We start from the raw sequence: 19101 nt of genomic DNA, 5'->3' as shown, positions 1-19101 counted from the left end.
AGAATATTCTGTTTAAATTATAGATTAAAAAAAACTTGAGACTCAGAGAGGTCATGTGACAGAACATGGGCCAGAACCTAAAGTCTTTGACTCTTATCCTGGTCATGTTGCCTCTCTGATTACATTTGTCTACCCACAGGAAGTATTTGTGGGCTGATTCCCGATGTCATTACTAAGTGTGTGCTGATTTGATCTTTCCCAATAATAAAAGAACTAAAGAGACTACATCACCTGAAACCACTCCTCCGTCCTTCTTAGGAAGCTCCTCGTGTCACAGAGGTTGACCTGTGGTATGGCTTTTTTCAGTACACGTCCCCAAAGGAGTACAAGAGAGCAAGAACTTCTTTATAGGATTATTAGAAACTTAACGTTTCTATTGGTAGCCTGATGTTTTATGTGCATTTAATTCTTGTGAACTACTTACTTATATCTAACATACGGTCAAATATAAAGGCATTTTTAAAATATGTCCAATGTAAATATTAAAATGTGTATTCCAATCCCTACAGGCTGCGATTCTACTCTAGGTAAATGTGAAGCTGTCATGTATATGTATGAGTAGTTAAAGGTACATAAATTCTACGTACTCATATTTAGCACTTATCAAAAGGTAGTTGCATATGTATGTGTTTATATAACTCATAGATATGTGCTGAATTAATAAATGAAGATCTTCAATGACCCTGGTCCAGAAAAAAATAAGAGTCATCAAGAGAAATTAGTCTTGCTCATATATTCTCTAAGAAATTGCCATCACAGTTTGTCCTCTAAGCCAATCCGTAAGTTTTATTCTTGACATAGTAAATCCGGAAACCTGTTGACGTAAGAAGGGGTATTTAGCATTTATGTAGCTATGAAGGATTTCTTCTTACTGGCTGATGAAATAGTATTTTAGTGATCATACTAAGTATCAACATGTTCTCGTTATTTTAATATCTCCGTATCTAAATTGTGAATTTGTGTGGCTCAGCTGAAGTCCAAACTGGAGTCTGCGTCATCTGAGATCATACCCTCTTTGCCTACCTTGCATCTACAAGCCAAGGGCTTCAAGAATGCTATTGACAGTGACGGGCCTTCTGCCGTGTGGACATATGGACACGCTTAGTCACACAGACCAAACAGCTGCTGTGTCTCGGAGAGAAAAATGCTCCTATACCAGTCCTTTAAAACTGGTAGTCACCCATTTTACAGTCGAAGGAAGTGAGGATGGAAACACATAATATGTATATAAGTATTTTAAGTTAATGTATTTAATTTAAAAAAATTTTAAGTTAATATATTTATATACATATATGGAGGTTCATTCATCCTTTCCAAATTGACTAATAATGACAATAATGGAAAAACCTGTTGCTACCAGTCGTTCTTTTATGTTCAATGCTTTTTGTTATTGAAACACTGATAGTCTTAAAATAGCTCTTCTACATATAGTGCAGGTCATTTGTGAGGGCCATACAGAATGTTATTTACGCCGCACCAAGCTTCCTTAAATACTGAATGACAGAACACATATTCATAGAAAATAAATCTTGAATACTGTGAAAAAGATTACAGACAATGCCCATATCTGACGGCATCAGAGACTGCATTTTGGCTCATTTCCCTGGCTAAATTCTAAATAGACCTTAAATCTAGAAAACTGCAAAACATAATAAGGTTTTATTTTTGCCCTCAAAATAATACCATTTGTTCCCCCAATACTGTACTTATTTTATATTCCCCACTAACATAGTCAGATTGATTTGTGCTTTCCTTTTAGATAGAAGAGCTTGAAAAGCAGTTAGTCCTTGCCAACTCAGAACTAACCGAGGCACGGACGGAACGTGACCAGTTCAGTCAGGAATCTGGAAATTTGGATGATCAGCTTCAAAAGCTGTTGGTAAGACTGTGCTCTAACTATTAATTCTGGGGGCGCCTGGGGGGCTCAGTTGGTTAAGCAACTGCCTTTGGCTCAGGTCGTGATCCTGGAGTCCCAGGATCGAGTCCCGCCTCGGGCTCCCTGCTCAGCGGGGAGTCTGCTTCTCCCTCTGACCCTCTCCTCTCTCATGCTCTCTCTCGCACTTTTATTTTCTCTCAAATAAATAAATAAATAAATAAATAAATAAATAAAAGTCTTTTAAAATAAGTAAATAAATATTAATTCTGGGAAGTTTCTCACCAAAGTATTTCACAAAAATCGTTTTCTTTATAAAGTTACAAATTCTCCACAATATTTGTGCATACATACACAACAAACTATCTTGACGATATTCAGGTTTTGCATATAAGTACTATTCTAAACGTTACCTATTTTTTTCCTTAAGCAGTTACGGCTTGTAAGTTAGGTGAAGCTAGTCTTCCACCGGCCCATCTTTCAATTAGATGAATGTATTGGACTAAATTGAGGTAGTATCGGGTGCTTAGTTTAGAGCCAAATAACATTCAAAACACAGACAATTTGAAAGGAAGTTTAGGTAAAAAAAAAAGAATCTTTTTTAAGGAATAAGATTCCAGTAATAGTGAAGCAACCTGTGCCCTGTTAGAGGTACTAGAGGCTGGGAAATTTGGGGAAGGGTGTGTTTGGCGCCTGCCTGCTGTTAGCAGTGCCGGAGAGGACCCTCCTCCCCTCCCAGGCCCTGCGTAGGGCCGAGCGCCCTCTGCACACGGACCTGTCTGTCCGCAGTGGCAGCGGTTGGAGGGCCACGCGCTAAGACAGGGCTGGCAACTGGGTGACAAGTCCCAAACCTGGGGATAATCCTGCAGTCTTTCCCTCCACTGCGAGTCTCCTCAGGCCCTCAGTTCTAATGTGAAAATCTTGCAGATTGTCTGAAAGACCCAGAAACCCTTCCTCTCCCTTCCAGCCTTACTGCGGCTTCCCCTTCCCCAAGCCGGTCCTTACACCAGGGCAGGACGGCGTCTCCCGACCGGGTTTCCTACTTCCAGTCTCTCCCCGCTTCTGTCTGGCCCGTAAAGGGCTGCCCTGCTCACCTCTCGTGAAACATCCCTCTGGTCATGTCAGCCTCATTCAAAAATGACGTTCCCCATAGAAGCCAGACTCCCTACCTTTTGGGACCGTCCTCGACGCAGCTCCCGGTCACCGGTCCAGCCCTTTCTCTCTGCACGTGCCCCGGGCACCCGCCAAACCACCCAAGTCCCTTTCCAGGCCCTTCCTCCCGCTCTCGGCACCTCCCAGCAATTGGTGAGGCCCAACTCGAATGCCTTCGCGAAGCATTTTGATCTCCTTTGTGGTTTCTCTCTGCTGTAGCTTAACTCTGGGTCTTCAGTGAAAAACCACTGTTTTTTCTTTGTGTCCTTTTTTTTTCTTTTGTTCTTTGTGTTTGTGTCTTACCTTTCCCTTTGGGTCCTAAGTGCTTTGAAGAGCGGTGTGTCTGTGTTTCTCCTACTCTGTTTAGTTTTTGCTAACAGTCAACTCTGTGTACCTTTTTCCGCTACTGAAGAGGGAGGTGATTCTGTTCACAGCCCACAGTGCTCCACTCCCAGGACCAGACGCTGTCCTGTCATTTCTGAAGCAGTCGGCCACATCGCTATTGCTGTTCTTGCAAGCTTTTGAGCGTTTCTTTATTACAGGAGCATGCTCAATGGGAGGCGTAATGCCTCTGCTAGAAAATCCAAAATTCAAAAACAGGATGACTTTATAAATCTATTGTGTCTTAATATTATTCTGTATTGTGCGGGGTCTAGTCCACTGAGATTTACTTGTAATGCAAGAAGTTATAAGTAAGCAAAATGTTAACTTCTCTATCTAGTAAATAATTGTTCTTAAGCCATTAAAAAATAAGATTCCAAAATCAAAGTCTTTTCAAATCCCCTAGAACCTCCAAAAATGATAGAAGGAAAATAAGAGTTTTACTCTATTTCATACAAGTCAGGGGAAATACCTCACTTCTTGTAGGCTGACCTGCATAAGAGAGAGAAGGAGCTGAGTCTGGAGAAGGAGCAGAACAAGCGTCTGTGGGACCGGGACACGGGCAACAGCATCACCATCGACCACCTGCGGCGGGAGCTGGACGACAGGAACATGGAGGTGCAGCGCCTGGAAGCCCTCCTCAAGGCCATGAAGAGCGAGTGTCAGGGCCAGATGGAGCGGCAGGTCAGACGGGACACGGGGCGGCTTCCCCAGGAGTCTCCTCACCGGGAAGAATGGACTTTAGGTTTACCGGTCGAGCTTTTTTTTAAATAACATGAATGGACCTAGAAATAGAGCTAGGATTCTTTGAGCAAGTAATGAAAACCTGTTATTTCTATATTTTTGACCACTGATTAAATAAAGTGTTAAGCTTCATCTCATTTTTGTTCATGGTTGACTAATGAAATTGTCATCCGGTTGCTAGAAATCGGTAACCTAATGGCTGCTTATTTCAGAAAAGCATCACGCCGTTGGGGGGTGGGGTCTGAGGAACAGCAGGATCAAAGGTTTCCAGCAGATGGTTTTGTTTGTTTTTGTTTTTTGTTTTTTGGTTTTTTTTGGTTTTGGTTTTCCCCCAGGCTGATTGAGACCGAGAGTACAAGGTGGATGCAGTCCATTTCAGTGCCCTAGTGGCAAAATGTGGAATGCTTTATTAACTGCCCTGAACCTTCAGGACTGAAAGGACACGGTACTAATGCCACGTATTGCCACAGAGACATAAAAGCATTCCACAAAAGAGTAAGCTTCCTAAAATGTGAACGCAAACCAAAGGGGCCAGTGTTGGCTTAGAATCCTGGCAAAGCGCTTTCCTACTCTTCGGCCCAACCTGAGCACAAAGAATGGTGAACGGAGCCACTGGGAGTTGGATGCTTACCCTTTTCTGGACAAGGACCTGAGAATGTGAGCATGTGTTGGATGAAAGTCATTATTCACTTTTCTCTCAGAGGTAGAATTAAGGGGCAAGGTAGAGAATGGTGAGGGAGAGCGGCAGCCTCAGCCCTGCCACCTCTCCCCCACCCTAATCGAAACTGGTCCAGAAAACACGTCCAAGGAAACTTCCCAAGCTCCCACACAAGAACGCCATTCTAGAGCAGCATTATTACTTAATGACTCTCTCCACCTCGGTCTAATTAACTTAAGTTGGTCTGTGGTCTGCACAGAGTCGTGACAGCAGAACGATTTGAGTTAGTCTAAGTCGCTATTATCGGATTCGTGATTTCATGTTTGTGAGCTAACTTGTTTTAAACTCATCTATCTGCCCAAATACATGAAAATTTCTTTCTCTCCCACAATCAGATGGCAGCGATTCAGGGCAAGAATGAAAGTCTAGAGAAAGTGTCCTCCTTGACTGCTCAGCTTGAATCCACCAAAGAGATGCTCCGCAAAGTGGTAGAAGAGTTGACGGCCAAGAAGATGACTCTGGAGAGCTCCGAGAGGACCGTATCGGACCTGACCGCTTCCCTGCAGGAGAAGGAGAGAGCCATCGAGGCCACCAATTCAGAGATCACGAAGCTGCGGTCCCGGGTGGACCTGAAATTGCAGGAGCTGCAGCACCTGAAAACCGAGGGCGACCACCTCAGGAACGTGCAGACCGAGTGTGAGGCCCTCCGGCTACAGATGGCAGAGAAGGACAAGGTGATAGAGATTTTGCGCCAGCAGATTGAGAACATGACCCAGCTGGTTGGCCAGCACGGGCGGACGGCGGGCGCCATGCAAGTGGAAAAGGCTCAGCTGGAGAAGGAGATCAGTGACAGGAGGCTGGAGCTCCAGGAGTTCAAGGTCTGTAGAGGGTTGGGGCGGTTTAGCTTCTAACTGTCTTTACCCTCAAGAGGAAGTTGACTTGAGTCACTGAAGAGGGGCTCCGTGAGGACAGTCTGTGGACCCTCTGAGATGGTTTGAAGGTATTGGTGCCATCTGTGTGTTTTTGTGAGAAAGGATCCATCCCTTTATTTGATTCTGAAAGGAGTGGGTGGCCCTGAAATGGTTCGGGACTGCTGGCACGAAAGAGGAAAACGTCAGAAAATCCAGTTTCCTCATGAAGCCATTTCTGATCCCATAGTCTGAAGCAGTTCCTCCCTCCCAGACAGACCTCGCACTGAAACCTATCCCTCACCACTCACCGACTGCACTGCTTCCAATCTTGGCTTCTGTATCTGTGAAACAAAAGAACAGTTAACATAGTTCATTGTATTTGTTTCAGGTATACAAGATAGCAGTTCAGCTCTTCCATACAACACTGACTTGGACTTGGGCACGTAACGTAGAGAAGACACCCATCTCCACCAGGTGTTGACAGGGTTGTGGAGAAAAAGAACACGCAGGGCGCCTGGGTGGCTCAGCAGTTAAGCATCCAACTGTAGATTTCTGCTCCGGTCTTGATCTCAGGGTCGTGAGTTCAGGCCCCACATTGGGCTCTATGCTGGGCATGGAGCCTACTTTAAAAAAAAAAAAAAGGCAATACTCCTTCATGTTGGTGGGAATGTAACACACCTACCTTCACACAGCGCCCAAATTAGATTTTAAAATGTTACATTTTATCACTCCCATGTTGAAAACTCTCCAATGGCTTGTCTCACTCAGGATGAACTTTCACATCCTTACATTGTCCTGCCCATGGCTCTCTCTCTGACTTTATGTCTGACTACTTCCTCCTCATGCTTGTCCACTCCAATGTAGAGCAGGAGAAATCCTTCTCCATCTGTCTTTCTAAATTCTCAGTAACCAAGACACATCAACAAGAGAAGAACAAAGAAGTTTATTAATAAATGTATCTCATAGGGGATGCGTGGGTGGCTCAGTTGGTTAAGTGTCTGCCTTTGGCTCAGGTCATGATTCAGAGTCCCGGGATTGAGTCCTCTCTGGCCCCTTGCTCGGAGGGGTGGGGGGTCTGCTGCTCCTTCCTCTCTTCCATCTGCCCCTCCCCCTGCTCATATGCGCACTCTCTCTCACAAATAAATAAATAAAATCTTTCTCTCAAATACGTAAAATCTTTTTTTTTTCAAAGATTTTATTTATTTATTTGACAGAGAGAAATCACAAGTAGGACAAGTAGGCAGAGAGGCAGGCAGAGAGAGAGGGGGAAGCAGGCTCCCCGCTGAGCAGAGAGCCCAATGTGGGACTCCATCCCAGGACCCTGAGATCATGACCTGAGCTGAAGGCAGCGGCTTTAACCCACTGAGCCACCCAGGTGCCCCAAATAAGTAAAATCTTAAAACCAGTCAATGACTCTCATATATACAAGTGAGAAACCCAGGGAAATTAGTAACTCAGAGAGGTGGCTTAGAATTCAGGCTTAAATACCATCTTTAGCCGAAAGAAGGGTGTGGGAGAGAAGCCATGGGAAGGTGACTAGGAAAACTGTGGATAAAGGAAGGAGGTTTGGTTTGTAGATTGAAGGCATGCTTTCCCCATTGATAAGATTCTCTTATAATTTAGTCATCCTTCCTTTCCCGAGAGACATCCTTATAAATGGAGACTTCCTTTACAAGTCTGAGTATCCCTTAAAGTGCACCCTCTGTTTTCAGACTTCCCCTGTGCCTGCTATTTCTCAAAATAATCAGCTCAAAATAATTCTTATGCCAAAGAGGCATGTTTGGGATAGCACATTCTGGTTTCTGCCAGCCATTCTCATGGCCTTGCTGTTCCCTGAACACACTACCTGTGCCTAGAACTGTCCCTGATCCTGTCACATCACTTGCTTCTTTACCTCCCTCTGTGAGGTTTCTGCCCAGCAGAGAGGGTCAGGGTCCCCAAGACTACCCGCAGGTTCAGCCGTTTGTTGGGACGACTCACAGGACTCAGCATGTAGTTGTGCTCCTGGGTAGAGTTTATTACCAGGAAATAATAAAAAGCAAAGTCAGCAACGGGCAAAGATCCATGGAGGAAATGAGGCACAGGCTTCCCGAAGTCCTGTCCTGCAGAGTCACGGAGGACGCGCTTCCCTCCCCCAGCAAGAGTCCGAGACTGCGTGTCACATGTTGCCGACCAGGGCAGCTCATTGGAGACCCAGTCCCCAGGGTTTTCATGCAGAGGACTGCTAACACCAACACGCAGGGCCTGGCAAGTAATCTGGGCTTCCATAAGGAGAGCAGGTGCTCCGCATAAATCATTCTGTTTGCAGAACTGGTTTAGGCACAGAGAGCCCTTATCAGTTGGAGTGGTGGGAACCCTCCCAAGTCCAAGTTCCCAGACACCAGCGGAGGGCCAACCCTGTTGCAGGCTCTAATAAGAATAACAGCTGGGCTCTTGTCAACGTACCAACGTACCCCTTACGTGCAGAGCCCTCCGGCGTTCGTCCTGGTTGCCCACCTTCTTTGATTCCTTGTTTCGGTCGCTCATTAGTACCTATTAAATGGTGGTTGCTGTCTGTCTCCTCTCCCTGGAATGTGAGCTCCCTGGGGACAGTGGCCTTCCTGCTGCTCCAGACTGGGATGCAGTACGTTTAGTGAGGCATCTAGGACTCAGAGCTCAGCAAGGCGCTCGCCTGGGGCCTCACTTGCCTCCCCTCAGGCGTCCCCTCCCTCCTCTGTCCCAACATGTAAAGTAGTGCCTGGCACAGAGTAGGTGCCCGGTATATTCCTCTTCGGAATGAAAAAAGAAAAAAAAGGAATAGAAATAATGAAGAGTTACTGCAAACGATATTGGCAATGGACTGCTAGGGTTAAAACAAAGGTAAAGTGTTCCTTTTGCTTGCGCATTTACTGCTGAGGTTTTATAATAAAATAAAAACTCAATATTCTAGGAAATCGCGAAAAGCTAGTAAATACAGAGAGCACACCAATACAGTGTCCACCAGAAGTACTTGTACATCTACATTTTTTTACTTCTTACTCTGTTCTCTGTATTTATCCCTACGTTTAGATTTTAAAAGATAAAAAAGATGCAAAGATACGGGAGCTGGAGGCCCGCGTGAGTGACCTGGAGCTGGAAAAGGTAAAGCTGGTGAACGCGGGCTCCGAGCGGCTCCGAGCGGTGAAGGACATCAAACAGGAGAGAGATCAGTTATTAAACGAGGTGAAAACCGGTAGGAGCGAGTTGAACAGCCTCACAGGTAGGTTCCTTCGGTTCCCGTTCTGCTGACAACTAGAGCAGCGCGGCCGGGGAAGTCCAGCCCGGACGCTGGGACTGTTGCGAAACGTGGCCGCAGCAGGGCCGCAGCAGGGCCGCAGCAGGGTCGCAGCAGGGCCGCTCTTCCCACATCCTGGACAGGGAGAGCCACGCTGTCCCGAAATCCCGCTTCTGCTCACAGAGCCCCCACGTCTTGCTCTCATTAACTGTTCATTTGAGTCAGCTTCAGAGTCCATGAAATTTTTGACTGAGTTGGGTTTTCTTTTTAAGATTTATTTATTTATTTTAGAGAGAGTGCAAGTGTGTGTAGTGGGGGAGGGGCAGAGGGAGAGCAGCAGACGCCCCACGGAGCGCAGAGCCCATCAGGCGGCTCAGTCTCACAACCCCAAGCTCGTGACCTCAGCTAAAACCGAGAGTCAGAGGCTTCACTGATGGAGCCACCCAGGCGCCCTTCTTTGCGGAGTTTTCGAGAAAAGGGTGAGGGAAGTGGAAACCATGAATCCTGTGAGTCAAATAGCTTGATGAGAGGTTTCATCATGAAGCAACATCGTAAACAGACGTGGAGCTTTCTTGAAAAATCAATCAAGATCTTAAATTTAAAAATAAAATATTTTTAGTTCACGAGTAATGTGCTACAGGTGTCATCTACCACACACACACACACACACAGAGTCAAGGATGCCTGAGCATTTACTAGGCCAGACACTGCCACAGGCCCTGGGAGCATAAGAGTGAGGGTCCCGGCTAGCTGCGAGCCAGAGCTCTAGAGAGTGGGTCACCGGATGGTGGGTGAGGCCCGGGTGCTGGGTGCAGGTGGAGGAGAGTCTGCTGTAGGACTCACACCTCCTCTGCTAACGTTGTGGGAAGAAAAGGGATTTGGCAGGTAAAAGAAAGGAGGTGGGGGTGCAGCCCCGCAGAGAGAACATCGTGGGCAAAAGCACGAGGCCTGAAATAACAACGTGACCTCAGAAGCACTTGAGTAAAAGTGCAGAGGAACCAGGGCTAAGAAATGACGCAGAATAGACGGGCAGAGCCAGACAGTGCGGAGCCAGCAAGAGACATTAAGTAGGAGATTATTGTCATCAAATGTACGTTTTGAAAGGACAGTGTCTTGGCTGGTAAATAGAGAAAGGCAAGACTGTAGGGCCAGAGGCCAGCCAGTTAGAGGGGATCCTGCAGCGGCCCCAGGGAGCCATGAAAACTTCAACCAAGACAGTGGCAGTGAAAATGAGAAAAAGAATGAAGAGTATTTAGAGGAGTTGTGTGCGGCCTTCAGGCTTTAGGTCTGTGGTGTTGGGAGAACAGTGCGCTGGTCACCAACAACCGAGAGAGAGAAAGCATTCAGAGGAGCAGGCTTGAGGGCCGGAGGGTGAGCTCCAGCCCGTCTGAGACAGCCGGTGTGGGTGGTGCTGGGACAGCCACATGGACACGTCTGGGTAGACAGATCGCAGCGAAGAGGCCTTGGCTCTCTCTGTCCCCTTTATGTGTGAATCTACCATATAGAAGTATATAAAAAGATGAGTAGGTGTGGGGGGTGTGTTCTTGTGTAGAATGATGAGTACGTGCCAAGTACTTTAATAATTACTGGAGCTGAAAAGACAGAACACGTGGCAACCTCCGGGTACTTACCATGTCTTAGAGACACCTCCTTACAGGTGGTGGCGAGATCTGTTGTAGGTGTGACCACCCAAGAAAGGTGCGTCTGGTGTGAGCCAGTTATGCCGGTTGGGAGAAAACGGTGACTCATCAGGGGGTAAAGGAGGTGGACCCACTCAGGAAAGTGACTGTACATCTGATTTCTCTAACGAATGATGGTGTCGCTAAAGGAGTCTCTCTCAGCTCTACAGCTCTGTGATCATTAGTTACAAGTAAGGTATGCCTCATGCAGTGGCATAGACAAAAGTAACCATCGGTTATTATCGCACGCTACAGAGGACTACGATGTCTTAAAAAGGAATTTCCGAAACAAAACTGAGGAAATGGAAGCTACTACAAACAAACTGAAAATGCAGCTGAAGTCCGCACAGTCTGAACTTGAACAAACGAGAAATACGTTGAAGTCGATGGAAGGATCCGATGGTCATGGTAGGCTTTACTGGATTTTATTCCTGCTTCTAACTCCACTGGTCTAGACTTACTAAAGCACAGACCTGGACACGCCACGCGCCGCCTCTTCTGGGTGCCGCACCCTGTGAGAGACACAGCGAGGGCCACCCATGCCAGGTGTCAGAGAGCAGACATTCTGCTCAGGGTTTTTTAGGGAAAAGGCCATGTGCTTCGTTTAATCCCTAAAGTATTGGAGTCTTTTCCTGTGGCTGTTTCAGTAATTTCTAACAGATCTCACCGTCTGTAAGTGCCAATTAATTACTCTTAAGGAATCGTTGCTAGAAATACAAGTTACCGATGATTTTCATTCAGTCCCCTTATTTTTCCCATGTTCATTATCAAGATAAACTCTAAGTCTGTGGTTGTCAGTTCCTGATTCTTTCTCTGTGGTAAAAGTGGGATAAAGCCCTGGGAATTGAGCTGCCGGAATGAGTGGTCCCTTGTCACCACTTAACCCCATTGTTCCCTTTGTCTCCTGCTGCCCGTATTAATTCTGAGAGAGAAGGCTCTCTGTGGTCTTGTATCATTCGTATCGATGTTGGTACAGCTGTATATATAAATGAGTATGAATATATATGAATAAACATTAATCTAGGGGCACCTGGGTGGCTAAGTGGGTTAAGCCTCTACATTTGACTCGGGTCATGATCTCAGGGCCTTGGGATTGAGCCCCACATCGGGCTCTCTGCTCAGCGGGGACCCTGCTTCCTCCTCTCTCTCTGCCTGTCTCTCTGACTACTTGTGATCTCTGTCAAATAAATAAATAAAATCTTTGAAAAAAAAAATAAACATTAAGCTAAGTAAAGTCTATTTTTTTTTTTATTTCTCAATATTTTTTAATGTCAAAAGATTGATTTCTGTGCCCGCTTCAGCAGCACATATACTAAAACTGGAACCATTCAGAGAAGGTTACCGTGGCCCCTGTCCAGAGGCAGCACACAGATTCTCGAAGCATCCTGTATTTTGTGCCTCCCTCCCTTTCCTTTGCTGGTTAACACCAAAAAATGCTGGGGTTTGAAGAGGTCACTCAGGAGCCCATTTGGGGTCTGTTCCCTGCCCCCACCCCCACTCCCCCACCCCCACTTCCCCTCACCCCCCACCGCTACCAAAGAGACTCCTTTCCTCAGTGCCCTCCAGGCATTTCAGCCACAGCCCCGACCACACGAAAGAGATTGAAGAAAAGTTTTGAAGGCCAACCATGACCGCTTAATGAGACCAGAGTTGTTCGCAGCGGTAGGAAGAGGTGAGCGGTGAGCAAATGGTGTCGGACTGCCGCTCCCTCAGGAAAGCCGTGTGCTCTGCCCCATCAGCCCTGTTTGGACAGCTCAGCTAGAGGAACTGTGTCTGGTTAGCAAGAAGTCAGACCTTTTATCCTCTGAGAGTTTGTTTCTAAAGAATGATACAGTTTCTCTTTTCACCCTCTATGCTCTATCTGGATCGGACCCAAAGCCACGGCATTTTCAAACCTCTTTCCTCAGCTGCCTGTGGAAAACAACATGGGTCTCTGGCTCCGAAGGTCCAAGTGAGGATAGATCATGGATCTTTCCAGAGGTCTGCCGTGTCTGAACTGGTCATTGCCTCCTGCCTGCCTTGAACATTGTCATCCTATCCCTAGTTTTACTAAAATAATTCCATACATGCCCACGCTGCGAATGTGATGGTTGAAACAGCAGTGAGTTCCAAACACATGCGGTAACCACGGCAATGAAAATTGAATGGTTTGTGGTATCGCAGGACTTTTTAAAAACATCACTTAATAATAGATGCCTTACACAGTCACTGTGACATGTTTATAGGATAGCATATGAACAAGTAAGAGATGTCTGTATGGTATTTTGAATATGAACTTCTGGAAAATTATTTTAGTAAAAATACTATATATATTATTCATTATATGACTGTGTTTATGCATATGTTTTCTATATGGGTGAGTATGAATTTGGTCAATATTACAACCATGGGCGGTACGGCAAGTTATTACGGTCAATGAAATTAATACCAATAGGAAGGAAATCACAAAACATCAGTTTCAGCTCCAAATCTCTGAGCAATTGCTGAAAACTGTCATATCACTCTCTTGAAACTGTCCAGATGCCTTGGAGAATCGTGTCCCCGTGTCCCAATATTTAACCATCAATTTATAGTTGGCGCTCAAAATTTAGAAACCTTAGAAACGAAGGCGGTTTGCTTCCTTTTTCCCCCCAGCTATGAAAGTGGCAATGGGGATGCAGAAGCAAATCACAGCAAAAAGAGGTCAAATAGACGCCCTGCAGAGCAAGATACAGTTTTTGGAAGAGGCAATGACTAACGCAAATAAGGTGAGTCCGTGTCCTCGGAGTGGAGGACGCCAGTGTGTCCCCCTCGAATACATGCCAGGCAGAAGACATGGCAGAGTGACAAAGTACACAGGAGACATAAGGTTCTTTCTGACCAAGAGAATGAGGGAAACGCTCCAAAGGAACGTTTGAGTAGGACCTTGAAAGAGCTCGTGTTTTCAATGCAGAAAATGGGCAAAAGGACTTTCCTGGTAGAGACAGAATGATTTTATTTGATCTGTGTGTTCTGAAATAATGTGATGTGTGTGTTCTTGAAATCACTGTGCTCTGCCGGACTGTGCGGTCCGAGCCCTGGGGACGCTGAGAACAGTGGGATTCAGAGGGCCCGACCAACAGATTTCATCAGTGACGTGCCAGAAAGAGGAATCAAATGAAAACGGTAGCACAGTTTTACACAAGTCACATGTTAAATGGTGAAGAAACACATAAACACTACAGTAAATATGGTCCTTTATCTTGAGAAAGACCTGAAGGTTGCTTGCGGAAGTGTACATCAGAGTTGTGGCTTGTGAGGTATGATAAGGGGGTAAAGGGAGGGTTTCTTAACGCCGAATGCGCATGGATGTGACTCCTAACAAGGTAAACTGAGGCGGCGGTAGATGGGTGTTTGAGGAGTGCACATGTATGCGTTCTGTGTTTTCCTGCCCAGCTCTGTTTAGCTGGGCGTCATTTTTCATTGACTTAGTATTTCTCATAAATGAAACTCGCTTAGTAAGTGTGAAATCGGCGTTGTGCTCCGATGTTCCCTGATACATCAGTCACTTTGGAACAAATCACCAGTTTCAAAGGAATTTATATCAGGACTGACTGTAACAGGGGTAGGAAGTCAAGAGCATACGTAGAAGACAGGGGCAGCTCAAGTGATTGCTTTCCCCTTACCCAAAAGGACCTGGTGACATCCTTCTTCAGAGTGAGGCAGAACCATCCCGAGTATGTACAAAGGCACGTGTTTGTGCAGACCCCTCAGCATACGGACTGAGTTATTTCCTTTTTCAGGTTTTTTCCTATTTTTTTCTTCCCTCCTTTTCTCTTATCCTAATTTTTTTTTTCTCCTTCGATTATTTGCTCATTTGGGACCTAAAGCCATGCTTATTCTCATCCCCCATGGGAAATCTTAGGCACAAGGGGTCCCTGCCTGCAGTCATCACAGGTACCCGCCTCCACCCAGAGGACAGGATTCATCAAAACCCACAGACATTCAAACAGAAGGGAGACAACTTGTCACATTTATCTTTCTTTCTGAAGCCTTTTCTGTCTAACTAATCAGAAAAAAACAATTATTTCCATCCAAAAGGATTATTATAGCAACAGCACCATCTACCTTTTTTACATTATACATTTTCTCAAAGAAACAAATACAGACTCAAGCAGTTGAGGTTACTTGACTACTGTGCATTTCTTTTTGTCTCCCTAGTCCATGATTGTTTTTTTAGAGGAATGTGTATGAATTTCAATGAGATTTTGTCGAATACCAAAGACTCTTCCAGAAGTAGATCAATAAGAACATTTGTATCACTGGACCTTGAGGGCAGGAACCGTGGGCCCCATCTTTTTGGGGTCTGCAGTAGGCATTTGTGAAATGAATATTCAACCTTGAAACAAAATAGAAGCCCCAAAGCTTTCAAATAAAGCCATCTTCTTTAAATCTCTTTTGTCATTTTGAACAAATTTCAGTAAAGTTGAATGTATGATTACTCAATCTCAATCCACCATCATGCTATCTCTTTTTATGCAACACAGTTATGACGTGTTTTGTAGGTTTTATCAAAGATTTAATAAGATTTATGAAGATTTAAGAAGAAGTAATAATACCAGTAGTGATAAAAATAAAAGAGTCCGTGGTAACAATTCCAACAGTTCCCAGCTCCAACTCCAAAGCAATTAAATGGTGTATGAGTTGAACTACAGTTCAGGCCTTTATGCAAGTTTCATATTTCCATCACATCAGGGCACCTAAATCAGTATATTATTTCTGATATTTTTTCCTCTCTCATTACAGGAAAAGCATTTTCTAAAAGAAGAGAAGAATAAATTAAGCCAGGAACTGAGTACTGTTGCAACAGAAAAAAACAAGATGGCGGGAGAACTGGAGGTCCTGAGATCCCAGGAACGACGTTTGAAAGAAAAGGTCGCGAATATGGAAGTTGCCCTTGATAAGGTAGTTATTCACTAAAGGTGTAATTATCAGCTACATAGCTATTAAGTAGACTAGCTCTGCATCAAAGCCCCGTGTTGATGTGAACCAAATCTCTAGTATACCACAGTCACCTAGCACAAGGAAAAACCATTTCCTATGGAGAAGGCTCTTCTGTGCTTTAAAACATAGTTATAATGATAACATTTTGCCACATTCTCTTTTTGGAGCTAACACAGTCACTAGGGGCACCAAGGTATGAGACAAGAGATGCTCTTGATGTCCTCAGTAGACTGAAGAAATAAGAATGTCTCCAGTCTAACTAACTGCCACAGAACGACTTGAACACTAGGTAGAATATAGTCTGTTAATGATATCAATAAAATGATAGTGTAATGCTGATGTTTGACATTTGTTGGGGTCCAGAAAATGCAGGCAGTAAACACAGCTTAAAGAATGAGAAGAATTACCACGAAGTGTCAGAAGGTCAAAAAAAAAAATGAGAAGGATTTATGACATTGTATTTGTAGTTACCATTCATCAGAGAGGAATAAATCTTTTTGTCACCCAAGAACTCTGAAAGGCTAAAAATATACCCAGACTAGTCCTTGATTCTTAAGAAATCAGAGCCTTGGTGGTAAAATGATCTGTGATCCCACCTGTGTCAACTTTGGTTTTAAAACCAAATTTTAAAAAATTGACTCAGTGAATTTCAGTTGTTACTTCTCTGTGTGTGTGTGTGTGTGTGTATTTTATATTGTTATTGTGTGTGTGTGTATATATATTTTATATTGTTAAAGCTCTTTGCTCATTTCATCCTGTTTTTTCATTCTGTCGAATGCCCTTCATGTACTAAATGTTGTATACATGCTGGAGATACAGAGAATAAAGCCAGGGCCTCCAATTGTTCTGAGTTTACTGAATAAAATAAATAGATAAATGCAAGTTAGTGTGCTAAGAGTGGGGGAAGTTCTCTTTAAGAGCTAGCAAATCAGTTATTTATAGATGAATCAAACCGTGCAAAGAACAGAGGCTAAACCACCTGTGGTTCCTTGATCACAGGCATCTTTGCAGTTTGCAGAATGTCAAGATATCATACAGCGTCAGGAGCAAGAGTCTGTGCGCCTAAAACTTCAACACACTTTGGATGTAAAAGTGAGGTCTTTTTTTTTTCCATCATAGTTTAAACAAAAAATAGTGCCACTCTTTGATGTACTTCTATATTTTCTTCATGTGCCTTAGAAACATTCAAGTGTACTTTCAACATTATCGGAAACTAACCATTATAAATTCTGTAGAAACATCTTTACATTCTATACCTATCCTTTTCCTGTTACCAGTTTTGTAGCAAATTAAAGCACCGTACTCTCTGTTACGTTTGTAATACGAGGGGTGAGCAACAGAGGTGCCTTGAGGATGCCTGAGGAAGAATCTTCCATATAGAAGGAGGTTAAGCAAGTGCAAAGCCCCAGCTGTGTTTGTCTTGTTTGGGGAAAAGCCAACATGATTTAATCTGCATGACAGAAGCGTGTTCTTTAAGAACGGTACATATACATCTGTGTTCCAAGTATATTTTAAAGCTGCAAACATACATGAAAGTCCTTTTTTAGAAGATATTTATTTGACAGATCCCAAGTAGGCAGAGAGGCAGGCATGGGGGGGGCGGAGAGTAGGCTCCCCGCTGAGCAGAGAGCCTGAAGCAGGGCTCGATCCCAGGACCCTGAGATCATGACCCGAGCTGAAGGCAGAGGCCTAACCTACTGAGCCACCCAGGCGCCCTACAGTAGAGTCTCAGTAACAGATGCTCGCGTGGGCTGAGCAGTTTGTCAGGCCTACTGTGGGGTCTTCGGCAAAACCGAGAAGCCAGCCTAGCGACACCCCAAGCTGTCTTCCCCTCTCTAGGGCTTTTCACGATGCTGCGGGAAGGCACCTTCTTGAGCATCTGCTTCATCTCGAAGAGTAACTTGGGTAGAAGCATCTGGCTTGATACTCTGCATGATGACTCTGTAGACGTTCAGTGCCTGAGACAGATTATGTTTGCAAAATGCATCTGATCCCACAGTTCTGGGTGTCGGTCGACAACTGTCTTTGCTCCCATCTGTGTCGCTTTCCAGGAACTTCAGGGCCCCGGGTTCACCTCGAACACTTCGGTGAAGTCGCGCCTCCTGCAGCCGCCCACGGCCACCCGCTCCCATTCCAACGTGCCGTCGTCCCAGTCCACGGCCAGCTTCCTGTCTCACGTAAGCAGCGGGTCCCCTCATCCCTGACGCACGTGCCCTCCTGCGCAAATAACTAAATCCAGAGGAATTTCACTGGAGAATACATCTAGAGTTAGGACACTTTCACTTGCTAGATTTCAATGAATGCCAACCCTAACTTCACTATCTGGTATTTCCTCTTGGGAAGACAGATGAGCTGTTCGGTGGGACTAATGTTAACAATAATTTTTTTTAAGTTTTCATTTTAATTCCAGTGGGTTAACACACTGTAGTACTCGTTTCGGGTGGACAGTATAGTGGTTCAGCACTGCCCAGTGCTCGTCACAGGTGCGCTCCTAATCCCCATCACCTGCTCACCCACCCCCCAGCCCACACCTCCCTTCTGGTAACCATCAGGTGGTTCTCTAGGGTTCGGGGTTTGTTTGATTTGTCTGTCCCTCTCTCTTTTTCCCCCATTGCTCGTTTATTTTGTTTCTTACATTTCACAGGTGAGTGAGATCGTATGGTATTTGTCTTTCTCTGACCGATTTCACTCAGCATCAGACTCTAACTCCATTTACATCATTGTACATGGCAAGATTTTATTCTTTTTGTGGCCGAGGAACGTCCCATTGTGTGTATGCACACCACCTCTTCTTTATGCGTTCATCAGTCGATGGCCATCGGGCTGCTTCCATTGCTTGGCTGTTGTAAATCATGCTACCACAAACATAGGGTGCGTGTATCCCTTCGAATGATCTCTTGTAGTCCTTAGGTAAATACCTACTAGTGCAATTGCTGGGTCATAAGGCAGTTCTGTTTTTAACTTCTTGAGGAACCTCCATACTGTCTTCTACAGTGGCTGCACCACTTTGTGCTCCCACCAACACCGCATAACGCGTCTTCTCCACATCCTCGCCAACACCTGCTGTTTCTTGTGTCGTCGGTGGATTATAGCCATTCTGACTGGCGTGAGGTGATATCTCATTGTAGTTTTGATTTATATTTCCATGATGATGGGTGATGTTGGGCATCTTTTCGTGTGTCTGTTGGCCATTTGGATGTCTTTTTGGAGAAATGTCTGTTCATGTCTTCTGCCTGTGTTTTCATTTGATTATTTGGGTTTTGGGTGTTGATCTTTATATACGTTGGACACTAATCCTTTATTAGACATGCCATTTGCAAATATCTTCTCCCATTCAGTAAATTGTCTGTCAGATTTGGTGATTGTTTCCTTCACTGTGCAGAAGCCTTTTACTTTGATGTAGCCCCAGTAGTTTATTTTTGCTTTTGTTTCTCTTGCCTCAGGAGACATAGCTAGGAAAATATTTGCTTCGGTCGATGTTAAATAAG

The 19101-nt window shown here is 44.8% G+C and overlaps 1 protein-coding gene and 1 non-coding gene across 23 annotated transcripts in view; both read left to right on the top strand.

Annotated features, from left to right (window-relative positions):
* Positions 1–19101, top strand: part of CCDC158 (coiled-coil domain containing 158) — a 93829-nt gene that overhangs the window by 41555 nt on the left and 33173 nt on the right. For 21 of the 22 annotated variants that reach the window (XR_004283505.1, XM_032334635.1, XM_032334653.1 and 18 more), the window contains 9 exons: positions 1760–1879; positions 3893–4090; positions 5204–5686; positions 8768–8957; positions 10907–11059; positions 13286–13398; positions 15416–15574; positions 16613–16705; positions 17665–17790. Coding sequence is in view for 21 of the 22 variants with exons in the window: in XM_032334635.1 (XP_032190526.1) it covers positions 1760–1879; positions 3893–4090; positions 5204–5686; positions 8768–8957; positions 10907–11059; positions 13286–13398; positions 15416–15574; positions 16613–16705; positions 17665–17790 (1635 nt within the window). In the remaining variant the exon portion in view is untranslated. The remainder of the gene's footprint in view (positions 1–1759; positions 1880–3892; positions 4091–5203; positions 5687–8767; positions 8958–10906; positions 11060–13285; positions 13399–15415; positions 15575–16612; positions 16706–17664; positions 17791–19101) is intronic. The other variant, XM_032334652.1, reaches the window with a different exon arrangement.
* On the top strand, positions 11940–12046 carry LOC116585443. The gene has a single exon (XR_004283632.1). It is a non-coding gene; the product is annotated as a U6 spliceosomal RNA (small nuclear RNA).

Source organism: Mustela erminea, chromosome 2 (assembly GCF_009829155.1).
Source record: "Mustela erminea isolate mMusErm1 chromosome 2, mMusErm1.Pri, whole genome shotgun sequence".
In the NCBI taxonomy this organism is placed as follows: domain Eukaryota; kingdom Metazoa; phylum Chordata; class Mammalia; order Carnivora; family Mustelidae; genus Mustela; species Mustela erminea.
Note: the sequence above shows the minus strand (reverse complement) of the source record. Positions and strands in the feature narration are given on the sequence as shown.